Source organism: Lolium rigidum, chromosome 7, assembly GCF_022539505.1.
Source record: "Lolium rigidum isolate FL_2022 chromosome 7, APGP_CSIRO_Lrig_0.1, whole genome shotgun sequence".
Lineage (NCBI taxonomy): Eukaryota > Viridiplantae > Streptophyta > Magnoliopsida > Poales > Poaceae > Lolium > Lolium rigidum.
This window is the reverse complement of record NC_061514.1, coordinates 250,177,172-250,191,974: the sequence shown is the minus strand read 5'-3', so window position 1 is coordinate 250,191,974 and position 14,803 is coordinate 250,177,172. Positions and strand designations below refer to the sequence as shown.

Genomic DNA, 14,803 nt, shown 5'->3' with positions numbered 1-14,803 from the left:
TGAGTAGTAGTACCTCCTGCACATTGTTCCGTCGAACACCTTCACTGTGAGCACATCATCGCCTTCATATTTGAAGTGTACGTAGCAGCCGAAATCCACACCGTGCGCGATGGCGAATTTCTTCCAGCCCTTGTCGAGGTACATCCGGCCTTGTCCGTCAAATAGGACCTCCACGGTCCAGAGACGAGGACCGCAGTCAGCTGCTCGCAGATACACCTTAGCTGGCTCCTGGCCGTCAAGATAGTCCGCAAATTTTTTTGGGAGTTCCTGCAAAGAGATCGAGCGCCGATCGTTTGAAATTAAAGGTTTTTTAGAACATGCCCATAATTAATCACATGCATCATATATGTGGGAACGCGTACGTACCTTCTTGACCAAAGGGTCTTCATAGACGACGATGAAGAACTCCTCTATGATCAATGGCAGTGTTGACGGTGGTGGTGGCAATGATGATGATCCACTTCCCCTTCCCCTTCCCCTTCCCCTTCCCCTTCCGGTCCGCGTCCGAGACGTGGAAGCCATGGCAATGGATCAAGTGTATGTGAACGAAGAAGAGAGAGGCAGGACCTATTGACACAAGGGATGGCCGTGTGGGTGTTTATAAGGGAGAGATGACCGTTGTAGGGGTTTACACAATAAAATAAGGAGGAGGTGAACGTTGGTGGGGGTTTACACAATAAATTAAGGAGGAGATGACTGTTGTGGGGGTTTACACAATAAATTAAGGAGGAGACGACCGTTGTGGGGGTATATATCTCAACAAAAAAGTAATGCGGACTATCTTGACGGAAATGGAACTTCGTGATATAGTTTATCATTTTACCGTGAAAAGTAATGCCTAACGTAAATGGTAATTCGTGATAGTTTATCATTTACCGTAATGGCTACAACAAATCGTTGATGGTTTATCATTTTTTGCGTGAAAAGTAATGGCTACAAGAAATGGGTGATGGTGTATCATTTTTTGCGTGAAAAGTAATGGCTACAACAAAATCGGTGATGGTTTATCGTTTTTTGCGTGAAAAGTAATGGCTACAAGAAATGGGTGATGGTGTATCATATTTTGCGTGAAAAGTAATGGCTACAACAAAATCGGTGATGGTTTATCGTTTTATGCGTGAAAAGTAATGGCTACAAGAAATGGGTGATGGTGTATTATTTTTTGCGTGAAAAGTAATGGCTACAACAAAATCGGTGATGGTTTATCGTTTTTTGCATGAAAAGTAATGGCTACAAGAAATGGGTGATGGTGTATCATTTTTTGCGTGAAAAGTAATGGCTACAACAAAATCGGTGATGGTTTATCATTTTTTGCGTGAAAAGTAATGGCTACAAGAAATGGGTGATGGTGTATCATTTTTTGCGTGAAAAGTAATGGCTACAACAAAATCGGTGATGATTTATCGTTTTTGCGTGAAAAGTAATGGGTACAAGAAATGTGTGATGGTGTATCATTTTTTTGCGTGAAAAGTAATGGCTACAACAAATCGGTGATGGTTTATCATTTTTTGCGTGAAAAGTAATGCCTAAAAAGAGTTTATAATTTAGCTCGTGAAAAATAATGCAGAAAACCAAACTTTGCGTGAAGCTAACCGACGACAGAGAGAGAGAGGGTGGTGGCCCCGACCAGAGAGAGAGATAGGGGTTATCCTGCCCGTTAGATCATACGATCAACGGTCGGCGGGCACGATCCGCGTGACATGGGCTAGACCAATCAGGGCAATGTTGGGCGTCTGTGAGATTTTGTGAAGGGAGAGGGCAAAACTGAGTAGTATCAAGAAACCAAGGCCAAGTGAGTAGTAAACAGACTAAGGGATTCAAATATGAGATTTAAAAAATGGAAAATGCGTGTTTTGTACAATGAAACCCATCTTGGCCTACCTCAAACTATTTGCAATACAAATCTACATGAGTGTGAAAATTATGGCCTCATTCAGACAAAGTATGTTTTGGGGAAAGCTGTTTTGGGTAGGGCTTATTATGGAAAACCATGCACCTTCATAGCTACTAGGTGATTTGAGAAGTGACATTTTGTGGTGAAACTTGATTTATCTATGATTTGAGAAGTGGCAATTTGTGGTAAAGACTCAATGAGTAAGTGCCACTCTTTTTCGGAATTTTTTGCGCATTAAATAACTCATTTAACTAGTTAATCCCATTTGTTGACTCTCTGTTGACCAGCCACTTGAGGGTAAAACTGAGTATATTGCACTAGCCAGTATTAGTACTCAAGGCGAAAACTGAGCACACAAAAAATGCTAATATATGACTCGAGGGTATACCTGAGTATATCTAAATTTCAGGGTTAGACCCGAGGACGCGTGTTGCGGTGCAGAAGTGGAAGACGTGCCATTGTTGACGCGTGTCGCGGTGCAGACGTGCAAATAGTGGACGCGGAGGACGCAGGTCGCATTTAGGACGCGTAAGCCCCTCCCTCCCTCCCTCTGCACACAGTCGTCTCATTCTCGCTCACGCACGAAACCACCCCTCTCACGTCCCATCAACTTCTCCAAATCGAAAAACCCCAACCGCCGTACGCACGCTACCCTGCCGGCGATGGAGAAGAAGAATGCGCCGGCGGCCGTCGCCTCCGAGCCCGTCGCCTCCGCGCCCGTCGCCTCCGAGCCCGTCGCCGCCGAGCCCGTCGCCGCCGAGCCCGTCGCCGCCGAGCGCGTCGCCTCCGAGGGCGGCGCATCCAAGCGCGGCGCCTCCGTGAACTGGGCCTCTCTCTCGGCTGATGGACCACTTCACAAGATCGGCGAATGCTTACTGGCGAACGAGGAGTACGCCGACACCTACTCCGCTATGAGGCAAGTCCGTAGAAATTGGCGCTCAGGTTTGCCTGAGCCCGACGTGCACCTGGACGAATGGATCATGCTAGACCACGCCCTTCCACGCGTTGCTGAGTTCACCTTCCTCCAACTCGGCACATCACGCTACGTCACCATAGATCTATCGGAAGTTCATACAAGGTTCAAATTCCTCCATATCTACCTTTTTATTTTCAATCTTAAACATCTTAGTGCTGAATGTTATCTTCATCAATATATTTTAGATACTACTTCGTCGGCTTTTGCCGTGGCGTCATCGTGCTTGCCCGTAAGAACCCGCCGCACAAGATACGGCTTCGAACACACTCACAAAGAAATCGAACACTATGTTTGAGGCGCAGATGCCATCTGTTTTTCTCGAAATCGTCGCCGTTATCAAATCCCCGACTATGGTCTTTGTTGCCGCACATTACCCGCCGGAAATTGGTTGGGTCGATGAGAGCACTCCAACTAAGGATATAAATGAAGATTGGGGAGAAGGAAGATTTTCGATCAGGAACCATTGTCTGCGTTGCATTACCCCGTTCAATGGTGAACTGTATGCAGTAGCTGCGGACAATTTTGAGAACGGAAGAATAGTATGCACCAATGTACAGTTGCAGCAGCGCGCGAGCACTGTCAAGATGGAGACACTAATTTCATTTCCAGAACTTGGACATCAGAAGTTCTACCTTGTGAAGTCGGATGGTGATCTGCTGCTTGTGTTGTTGGTCAGCGAGGCTTTGGCGGGCAAACCATTGGTGTACCGTGTGGACACTCAGAGCCGCTCTCTCCATCCGGTCAGTAACATTGGCAGTAATGCCTTCTTCGTGAATTATATCCGGTGTATCTCCGTCGACACCAGAGTGTACCCGACACTTCGACCTGGCAGCATCTACTACACGGATTTGGGTTATATCAGAGAGTACTCTCATGATATAAAGGCCTGGGATGAGTGGCCACTACGTGTGGATAGAATAGGACTCTACGGTATGAGAAATGAACACAAGCCATACCGTTTGGAGGATGTATTTGCCTCACACTGCAGACGGAAGGAGTTCAATGAATATTTCCTTGGGGTAATGCACGAATGGAGAAAGGAAGAAATATATGAGGAGGAATGAAGAACAAATTCATTCATCCCGGGGTATCCTAATCTTCTTGTTGTCCATACATTGCGTGCGTCTTGTATATTTTTCAGCTTAGTTTGTCGTGAACATTAACAACGTTATTGGCTGCTTTTGGCTGCTGTATGCAGTTTATGTATTATACTTAGTTTTCTGATTATGCTGTTGTGAATTTATCATATACTACCTTCTAGATTTGCTGCCATATTGGGCAAAAAACGAGGGCCAAAAGACATAAATAACCCCAGAGATTTGCTACTAGATTTGCTGCCATTTTGAAGAAAGACAGAAATAGAAGCTTCTCTAGATTTGATACTAATTTGGTGAAAAAAACAGAGAGAGAAAGAGGGGAAAATGTGCTCTTAAAAATGCCAATTTGGGCCGAGAGAGACAAAACCCAGCTCCTGCTCACGTGCAACCAAACGCTTCTCGTCCTGTCCCACGCGGTCCCTTTCTACCAGCCCCACGCGACGCGGCCCCACACGACGCGGCCCCACGTACGACGCGGCGCAACACGTCGGCACGTAACGTCCAAATAAACGGATTCCTTCCGTCCGAGCTCCTTCTGCGGGTTTCAGACATAGGCTTGGGGAAAACTGAGGAAAAACTAAGGGGCTGGGGAAAACTGAGTACAACTAACGACCCGAGGGCACGAAAATAGAAATCCCTAAAATAAAGGCACAATGTCCTCCCAATCAAGACAATCCCTATTCTTCAGCAATTTATACCAATGCGCTGCTTTACCAGACAGCGATATAGAGAATAGTTTCTTCCTAACTTCATCCATAGCAATACCTGCACATTTGAATAACCGGCATAATTCATGTAAAAACAGTAAATGATCTCCAGGATGGACAGTTCCATCCCGTTCATAGCGGTTATCCACAACACGTTCAATAAATTTCATAGGTATTTTGTATGGAACCTCTTTCTCACCTGGCGCCTCATCCACTACCTTTGCAGTAGTAGTAGATTTTCCAAAGAGGAATTCAAGAGAAGACCTCTCCATAATGAATTATAGCAGCATGCAGAAATAAAAACAGCACGTACAGTAAAAGTTTCCTTACCAATTCCACTTACCAATAGCGCTTCACTCCCCGGCAACGGCGCCAGAAAATAGTCTTGATGACCCACAAGTATAGGGGTGTATCGTAGTACTTTTGATAAATAAGAGTGTCGAACCCAACGAGGAGCAGAAGGTGTTGACAAGCAGTTTCGATGAAGGGTTCACTGTAAATGCTCACAGACAAGTGTTCAGGGGGTTTAGGTATAGCAGATGAATGAAGTACAAGTAAGTAAAATGCGAGAGTAATAATTGCAGCGAGTGGCCCAATCCTTTTTAATACAAAGGACAAGCCGGTTTGTTTACTTATAATGACCAAACTTTCTTGAGGACACACGGGAATTTAGTCTAGTGCTTTTGCTTCATATAGTTGATTAATCTTCATTGTTTTGATAAGTGTTGTGTGGGTGAACCTATGCTAATGCACCGCCCTTCCTAGGACTAATACATACTTGTGATTATACCCCTTGCAAGCATCCGCAAATACAAGAAAGTAATTAAGATAAATCTAACCACAACCTTAAACTCGAGATCCCGCTATCCCTCCCGCATCGATATACCAACGGGGTTCAGGTTTCCGTCACTCCGGCAACCCCGCAATTAGCAAACGAATACAAGATGTATTCCCCTAGGCCCATAAAGGTGAAGTATCATGTAGTCGACGTTCACATGACACCACTAGAAGAATAACACCACAACTTAAATATCATAACATTGAATATTACCCAACATACTTCACTACTAACATTTAGACTTCACCCATGTCCTCAAGAACTAAACGAACTACTCACGAGACATCATATGGAACATGATCAGAGGTGATATGATGATGAATAACAATCTGAACATAAACCTTGATTCAATGGTTTCACTCAATAGCATCAATAACAAGTAGTAATCAATACCGGGAGAGTTTCCCCTATCAAACAATCAAGATTCAACCCTAGATGTTACAGCGGTGACGAGGTGCAGCGGTGGAGATGGCGGTGATGATGATGGTGATGATGATCCCAATGATGTCCAGCTCGATGACGGTGACGATGGCGTCGATTTCCCCCTCCGGGAGGGAATTTCCCCGGCAGATTTCAGCCTGCCGGAGAGCTCTTTTCTCTGGTGTTTTCCGCCCCGCAGAGGCGGCTGTGACTCTTCGCGATTATCCCCTGGAGGTTAGGTTTTCGGGACGAAGAAGTACGCGAAGGAGAGGAGGCCAGAGAGGGTTGTGGGCCCCCTCCCCACAAGGCGGCGCGGCCAGGCCTGGGCCCGCGCCGGCCCATGGGGGGGCCCATGGCGGCCCTCCTCGGCTCCTCCTTTTGGCTCTCTCCGTCTTCTGGAAAAATAAGATTTTCCGTGTAATTTCCGTCAATTGTTGATCTTCCGAAATATTGCATTCTGACGGTGCTTTTTCCAGCAGAATCCTGACTCCGGTGCGCGATTCTCCAATAATCATGAAACATGCAAAATAGATGAAATAACAAAAGTATCATCTCTAAATATGAAAAGGTATCAGAATAACAGTAAATTATGATATAAAATAGGGATGCAAAATGGACGTATCAGTCTACGCCTCGCTCAATCTCGCTCGCCCAGGCTCACGCGATGGTACTACTAGCCCACTAGGTGGTAGTACCAGCCCAGGTCGTGATTTTGGCCATTGTTTTTTTGCCCCAACGGCTAGATTTTTTGGCCCCCTATGTATAGCTTTCTTCTTCCTCTTTTCCAGCTAGCTCTTCCTCTCCCATTCTCTCTTCTACATTGTTGATCTTGAAGAGCTCCCTCTACCTCTTGATTCCTCGGATAATTTTTGAACTCTTTGAGGGAAAAGAGATGAGACATCTAGATCTACTACTCCATCAATCAAATCAATCTCTTTGTGAGGGGAACTCACTAGATCTTGGAGAAATTTGTTGTTCCTCATTTTTGTTCTTCCTCTCTCATTGCATGCCCCAATAGATTTTATAGCTTTGTTGGAATTCGGGAGTGAAGGACTTGAGCATCTCAGTGGTGTACTTGTCATTACATTAGGTGCATCGGTTTGAATTCTCTACAAAGATTCAATCTCGTGAGAGTTCGTGGGTGTTTCCTATTTGGTTCATGGAACCCTAGACGGTGTTGTAGCCTTTGTGGCCTTGTAACTTTTGTGGCCCTTATGGCCTTTGTGGCGGTGTGACCTTGGTGGTAGTTATTTGAGAGCCTCCAATTGTTGTGGAGTTTGCCTCAAGATTGTTACTTGAGAGCCTCCAATTAATTTGTAAACACCGCCTCAAGCTTGTACGGGTTCGGTGACCACCCTCAAGGGGTCCCTTAGTGGATCAAGGATTTACCTTTTGGTGGAAAGGCTGGAGGAGAATACGGTGCACCATCGTGGTATTTGGAGTGCCTTGTGCCACCACACAGCTCCGACGGAGAGTAGCACATGAACTTCGGGATACCGCGTGCCTCGGTTACTTCTCAACCCGAGCTCATTTACTTATGTATTTTATTTTATGATAGCCTTCCTGCTTGATGTTATATATCTTGCTATCACCTTGTTGCTTATCTTGCTTAGCATAGGTTGTTGGTGCACATAGACAGACGCTAGTTTATAGGCTTTATGCTTGACAAGTAAAACCTAGTTTTATTCCGCACTTATTCAAACCCCCAACATAGAAGTTTTTGAAATCTCCTATTACCCCCCCCCCCCCCCCCCCTCTCTCTCTCTAGACGGCATCTTTGGTCTTGCAGAGGGGAGTCGTTCAACTATCTTCATTTGACAACACGAAACTCCATCCAAAAGATGATAATTACTACTTGCACGTGTCTACACGACTACATCCGTGATAGCAACCTAAGGGATCAATATTTCAACATATTTGATACCGGAGGGTATGTTCACGAGAAGAGTACTTCGTATCCTAGTGCTACATGTGGTACTTACATGAAAGGGATCCGTAATGATATCGCTATGAGTGTGTTTCCTTAGAATTATTAGACTCTATTTATGTCTTCTATTTAAGTTGTAATCAACTAACAATGACCTCCTATTTTTTAATTGCAATGTTAAGCACTTTAAATAATGTTAGAAACAATAATTTATGATCATATATGCAAAAAGAGCACAAACCAACTTCAAAACAGTTTATCAGAACAAAATTTATCAAATCCATGTCACTAAATTGAGGTAGGGTTGAACTACCGTGTTCGATCGTGAAAACAAGTTGAGTGCTTGAAAAGAACATGACCAAAATTCAATCTCTTGGGAAATGAATACCAAAACAATGCTCAAACTTGTCACAGCGAGGTATAAAAAGAGACGCAGGAACTGCATTAGGAGCAACTTCAACCACTTCAGCACATAAAAAAAGGCAGCTATATAAACGCATATAGTATGTTACACCTTTGAGGAACACCCATTGCGCAGTTCATAGCAATGCTAAGAGAAAGATGAAGCTGTATGTAAATAGCATACCAAGCATCCTTCGTAGGAATAAGCATGCAAAATTGGAGCCAACACCTACTGTAAGCCGGCTCCTTGTTTGTTGCGGCAAATGGGCTTTAAACACTCCTCTCCACCCCAATCTCCTCTTTATCGGCATAAACAGGAAGCCCAGCTGCCAGTTAGATGGGTTACGGAGCAATAGGGTGGCGATGGTAGACAGGCATACCACAATGCCAATCCGCTCACTAACTGGGCTCAAAACAACATAAGCTCCCAGTGCAAATGCTGCAACCATACTTCTCGTCGCCTGCTCCATAGACATTACAGAGAAGAACATGTAGAGTTTACGAAGCAGTGGATGAACATGCTCTGATCCAGCATAGGTGAGCCAGATGGTGGACAACGTGGAGCCGACAAATGCAAGTGTGTTCGCCATCACAAATGCCTTGAAGGTGTATCTGTGTGATAAAATTGGTGCACCGGCGTGTGGATGACCATCAGATATGTTACCACCGGGTAGAGTGAATACTGCTGCAAATGTGACTGTTGAGACAAGCACCGAGCCAACTACTAAATTTTGTGCAATGTTGCTAAATTTCTTTAGCTCGTTTCCAGAGGCTCTCCCAATGTGGAACTCATCTATGAAATGATCCAGGCGGCGTGGAGTAAGGACAGCTCCTGTCCATGCTAAACAGCGAAGTATAATGACCTGTGGATTCTATCAGAAGAAATCAAAATTTCAGAAAGCAAAGCAGCTGGATTGCAAATACTTTACAGAAAACAACAATACACTATTGTGCTTGTGCAAACAAGAACAAATTGGTAGGCTTAAGAATATTACCAGTGTATAACTGATCCCTTTATCAGTGGCTAGTACCGCAAGATCTAAGGCAGTGAGGCCGTGGTTGTTCACTATATTTGGCAGTGCACCTTTATTTGACATCAGAAGGCTCACTATCATCTGGTCTGCATTCTTGACTGCAAGATGCAGAGCTGTATTCCCTTCATAATCCATGGCATTCACCACTCTGTCGAGTTCTGGGGTACCACAGAAATGCCAAACGACTTTCCATTTCTTATGCTCAACAGCAATATGTAAGAAGTTTCTTCCTTTACTGTCAAGCTTCTCATCAAAATCTGGGCAGTGTTTGGAGAGTTCATAGATCAGTTGACCATATCCCATTTTAGCAGCAATATGTACAGGAAACAATCCATTTGAATCTGGGACATAGGCTGGAGAAGTATCATATCTCAATAACAGCTTCAGTGCGGAAATGTTTCCAGCAGATGCAACATAATGGAGAGGAGTACTTCCTGAACTGTCAATTTCTTTTGCAAGTGCTGGGTTCCACTGCAACAGTTCCTGTGTCATTTCTGGTACTAAAGAACTTAGTAACTATCTCAACTTCACCAATTCAACTTAACATTCTATCATAATACTACTATGAGAATCCACAATAAGCTTGTGTTGAAATAAATGTGACTCTTGTTGCCATTCGAGAGAAACATTTATAGTCCAATACATGCTCACTTGAAATTAACGCAACCCAAATAAAGTAAAATGGACTGTTTGGTAAAGTAGGAGAGAAGCAAACAAAACAAAAGTAAGTAGCCGATCAAAGATGTCACTCAAACACAAATGAGAAATAATGATGAACCTTGAAGATTCAGAAAGCAACTTTAGCACATCAATCTCAATGAGGAACCTAGTTTTGAGGCTGACATGATAAAAGAATCTCTACTTGGTCCCTCTTTCATATTCTGGCTGGGCCACGTTTATCAATAAAGAAAGCACATAACTATTTGGATAAGTAAGGATATGAATATATATGTGTAGTATATTGATGGCACTCTGTGAATTTAGGTACTTGCCCTATAGCTCCTCTGTTTGTGCAATTGTTTACACAATATTTTGTTGACCAATGCCAAATGGAAGGAGATATGTATTTCCCAATCTATAGTCATGTGTCATACTCAAATGCAGATAAAGTATCAAAATGGTTCCAAATTCACAATGAATTTGATTTCTCGATGCTAGACTCAACTTTGGATTTGAATGGTAGATTGGTAGTTTACAAATTACCATAATTTAATGAACTTAAATAAAAAAATTGACCTATCATGTTTTAGTCAATACAAGTCCCAGTCAAGTTCCACTCTATCTGATTGTAAGAAACCCACTTTCTATCTATCATGCTCTCAACTCATGCCCATTCACACCCTTTAATTTCTCCAATAAATTTCTCTTTTCTATAAACACAAATTTCCAACATTCCATGCTTAGATATCCTTTTCAATAAGAATATACGTTACTTTTCACACAGATACTCTATATTTTTCTGATGAGCCACCTTGGCATGTGAGGAGTAATGAACAGAGTCAGATCCTGCAGCGCCACACACACTAAAGTGCCTACCTGCACTAACCCCACTAACGCAAATCAATCATGTTACCCTTGACAACTTGCTTCATGACACCCACACCCCGATCCAAACATTGCTATCACTACTCCCAGTAAGTTCGACTGTGGGATGTACTAGTTGATAACAAGTGTACAACCTACTCTATAATTTATTTATTTATTTTCTGAAAAATCAAGCTAAATCAGTTTCATCACGTGAAACATAAACCTCAAAAATACTGCATCACTTGCTTTACCAGCAATTATCTACTAATTTTAATCTCAACTGAGTTGTAATGCAACCACAGATTATTCAGGTAACTTAAAGGTGACTTTAAGCAATACTCCCTCCGTCCTCAAATAAGTGGACATCTAGCCTCTAAACTTTGTCCACAAAAGAGTGTACTCCTATCTTCCCAATGCAATTTAATTGCTTCTCTCTCATCGCACGGAAATCAAACCCAATAATATTGAGCACATATTTCTCTTGTTTTCTACATGCACTTAGCTTATTGGAGGTGAAAGAATTAAAGAGGAGAGATGCATGTTCACAATGTACTTTTCACTCCACCTCATAATTTATCTTGAAAATCCCGCAGGTACACTTATTTGTGGACGGAGGGAGTATCTTGCATCACCTCAAGTTGCCAAGGACCAACTAAGTAGTAGCAAAATGTCTAGAGCCCAACCGCTTCAATTTCTCACAAATTCGAAGAACCTGGACAATAAATCTTGAAATTAAGGCTATATCTCATCAGGCACTCACCGTTGCTCGTGAGCGCAGCGGCGTGCAGCGCCGTGCGCCTGCCCGGACCCGTGCACGAAGCCACTATGGGCAGCTTGTCATCGTCGTCGTTGCTGTATGACTTGAGAAGAATGCGCACCATCCCAAGGGATCCTCCCGCCGCTGCCATGTAAATGGGCGTCTCCCCCGCGCCGCCGCACAGCCCCGCGAGCCCCGAGTCGGCAGCGGCCAGCGCACGGGCGGCGGCCTCGTGCCCGCCCCGCACCGCCTCGTGAAGCGCCGTCTCGCCGCGCTTGTTGGTGGCGCGGGTGAGGGCGCGCAGGGAGGACGAGGTGGGTGGGGAGGAAGCGACGAGGAGAGCGACGACCTTGTGTGCCCCGGCGCGAGCGGCGAGGTGGAGCGGGGTGTCCAGAGCGGCGTTGCGCGCGGCGAGGAGCCCGGGGGCACGGCGGAGGACGAGCGTCGCCAGCGCCGCGTGCGCGCCGGACGCGGCCACGTGCAGGAGCGTGTTGCCTCCTGCGGTGGCGGCGGTCTCGAGGTCGGGCGCGGACGGGTCCGCGAGGAGCTCCTTCACGAGGCGCCGCTCGTCGCCGCTGCGCGCCGCGCGGAGGAGCGCGGGGCTCAGGGTTGGCCCGGCGACCGGCGGCCGAGGCGTCGCGCAGGACATGGTGGACGGTGTCGACGGCGGCGAGGTCTCTGCCTCGGCAGGCGAGGCCATCGTGCTTCGTGTGTGCGTCGGTTGTGGTTCCGTGGTTTACTTCAGATTCATGTCGGTACTGGCACAATACGGTAGTTGTAATCATGGAACTTCATGTGGCAACGGCCAATAAATGCATACATATCATTTCCTTGTTTGCCCCTGGACGATTTAGTAATTGTGTAATGTACGGCATGTTGTTATATTCAACGCCGTTTTTTTTAGTGAAGTTTTTTTTTCCTTCAGACATTATCTTTTATCTCTAAATAGTAATCCCTCGCTACCTGATTTTGGTGGCTTATGGTGAAGCCACGTCACCCCATTTTACCCCACACGTACTGTCTCGCCCCGGGTTCCTGGGATACTTTTTTTTAGAGAACTTGGGATACTGTTTTTGCGCATATAATGACACCATATATGCAAGTATTAGGATGAGACTCGGATACTGGGTAAATGGGAACTTAATCATGATTAATTAGACTTCATCCCAACTACTCCCTCTCTCAGAGTTTATTAAGCGTGCGCGTACCCCTAGTCGCAAATTTGATCAAGTTAACATTAGTTATATGTTATAAAAAATTATATCATTAGAAACTTTAGATGTTCTATTTTCTAATGATATAATTTTTGCATTATATAATTTAAATTATATAAATCAATTTGGCGACCTAGCGATACAGGGAAGACTAGTAAACTAAGAAGGATGGAGTAGTTTAACATGATCCTATGTAGTTTAAAAAACATTTTGACTATTATTTTAGTCAACATAATATGAATTATATGTTATGAAAAATATATCATTGGAAATCGTTTTGAAATATGAATCTAACGGTATAGATTCTGTAGATATATACTTTATATTTTATTGACCAAATTAACGGTTAAAGTTTATCTTAAACTATGTGCGCGTCTACTAACCTGTAAGGGATGAGTAATAGTCTTGTAATGTATGCTTAAGCTTTTCCCAAAGAAAAGTAAAGAGGCGTTGTTAACTTCTCTAAAAATGTGAGGCGCTCTTGAGTTTTCACGATCTTTGATGCACAACGATTTACCAAATTATATAAATTGAGCATGTGTAACCAGTATCATTGTATTTTATGTTGTGAAGTACTTTTATTTTTATATTTACCCTAAAAGTATTTTAAATTTTTTATTGTAAATGTTCTGCCTTGAAGAATAGAAAAATCCTGGACTAAAACGTTCTTCAAAAATTATCAAGCGGTTTCAAATGGTGGAAATTTATCAGAATATTTCTGAGAGTTCATCCTTAATCATTTAGAAATGATCTGTTTTCTTATTTCGTAAAATTCAAGCATATGATCTATAGAAAAATCTATACAATGGATAGAAGATTGTACATGTTGGTTACATAACTATGTTGTTAGTTTGCCTTTTTTTTTGCACTCTTTCGTATACGTTGTGGTGGTCATATGTGCACAATCGACCTATACCGAGGATCAAAAAAATCAAGGAATGACAAAAACATAAAGATTTGTTAATGATGTTTGCGGAGAACGTCCACTTGTGGCATGACTACGGGTGACTGCAACACCTAACCGTCCTAGGTACCATCACATGCTGTCGGCTCCTCGAATACCTATCTAGTCATCATGGGTTACATCGAGTATTCTATAAGCATAGGCGGAGACAGGGGTAAGTGCTAACGAGTAACGACACAAGTAAATACTTCGTTAGTTAGTTTTTGCAAGCAACCTAGAATTTTTATTGGTTCAAGACGATGTTTACAGGTATAGTTAGAGAAATTCCAATAATATAGTCAGTTGCTGGCTATAACAAGATGTTATGTCATTTATAGTCACCATATAGCTAATACTTCCTCCGTTCTGAAATAGTCTACATTCTAGCCCTAAATTTTGTTCTAAAATACTCTACATTCTACCTTTTAGTCAACAACAACACTAAAAACGAGGTGGTTTTGCTCTCTTTATTGGACGTTGTTATTTTCAATGTAGCTTGGATTGGTTGTTCACATATCTTAGTAGTACTAATAAATGCAACACTAATTTGTCTCATTTTTTCTATAATGTAGACTAAATCAGAACGGAGGGAGTATGTATAGTTAGCTATAAGAATGATGTATCTATAATATCTATAAAGTTCATCCCCACTATGGTGCAATTAATGTTTGGAAGCTGAAATCTCATGTAGCCACATCATCTCAATTGTTTCTAGCCATCGGATTTCAAATATATGGTCATTGGTTGTCATTGGTTGTCTGTCCTGGCACTACTAGTTCTCATCCTATCCGGTTTATCTGTCAAAAAATATGAAGCGTTTCTCTACCTGACTTGCCCGCTCACCTTCGACTGTAAAAGGGGAAGGGATATTGCAGCCCGCAGATAAGAGGAAGAGAAGGCGACGACATGAAACGTAATGGGTTAGGAGTACTTAAAATCGTCTTTTCTCCCCCACTTCCGAATCTTCCATTCATTCGTAGTACATTCGGCCATCTGTGTGCTGCCTCCTCTTGGGAGCACTTGCCGCCACCATATCCATTGCTATGTAGGGAAGGGTGTGTTGTGTT

At 43.5% G+C, this 14,803-nt stretch overlaps 1 protein-coding gene across 1 annotated transcript; it reads right to left on the bottom strand.

Annotated features, from left to right (window-relative positions):
- Positions 1 to 8,303: 8,303 nt before the first annotated feature.
- LOC124672627 (protein ACCELERATED CELL DEATH 6-like) lies at positions 8,304 to 12,279 on the bottom strand. Its single transcript, XM_047208827.1, has 3 exons — positions 11,583 to 12,279; positions 9,257 to 9,789; positions 8,304 to 9,133 (listed from the first exon to the last, which is right to left on the bottom strand). The coding sequence occupies exons 1-3, from the start codon at positions 12,277 to 12,279 to the stop codon at positions 8,399 to 8,401; spliced, it is 1,965 nt and encodes a 654-aa protein (XP_047064783.1). The 3' UTR covers positions 8,304 to 8,398.
- Positions 12,280 to 14,803: the final 2,524 nt, after the last annotated feature.

Bases quoted from the DNA above. Each gene is read 5' to 3' on its own strand.
- LOC124672627 (XM_047208827.1), bottom strand. From the start codon at position 12,279: ATGGCCTCGCCTGCCGAGGCAGAGACCTCGCCGCCGTCGACACCGTCC. The intron at 9,790-11,582 runs GTGAGTGCCTGA...CTTTAGTACCAG, and splicing joins CGCTGCGCTCACGAGCAACG to AAATGACACAGGAACTGTTG. The intron at 9,134-9,256 runs GTAATATTCTTA...TTCTTCTGATAG, and splicing joins AAGGGATCAGTTATACACTG to AATCCACAGGTCATTATACT.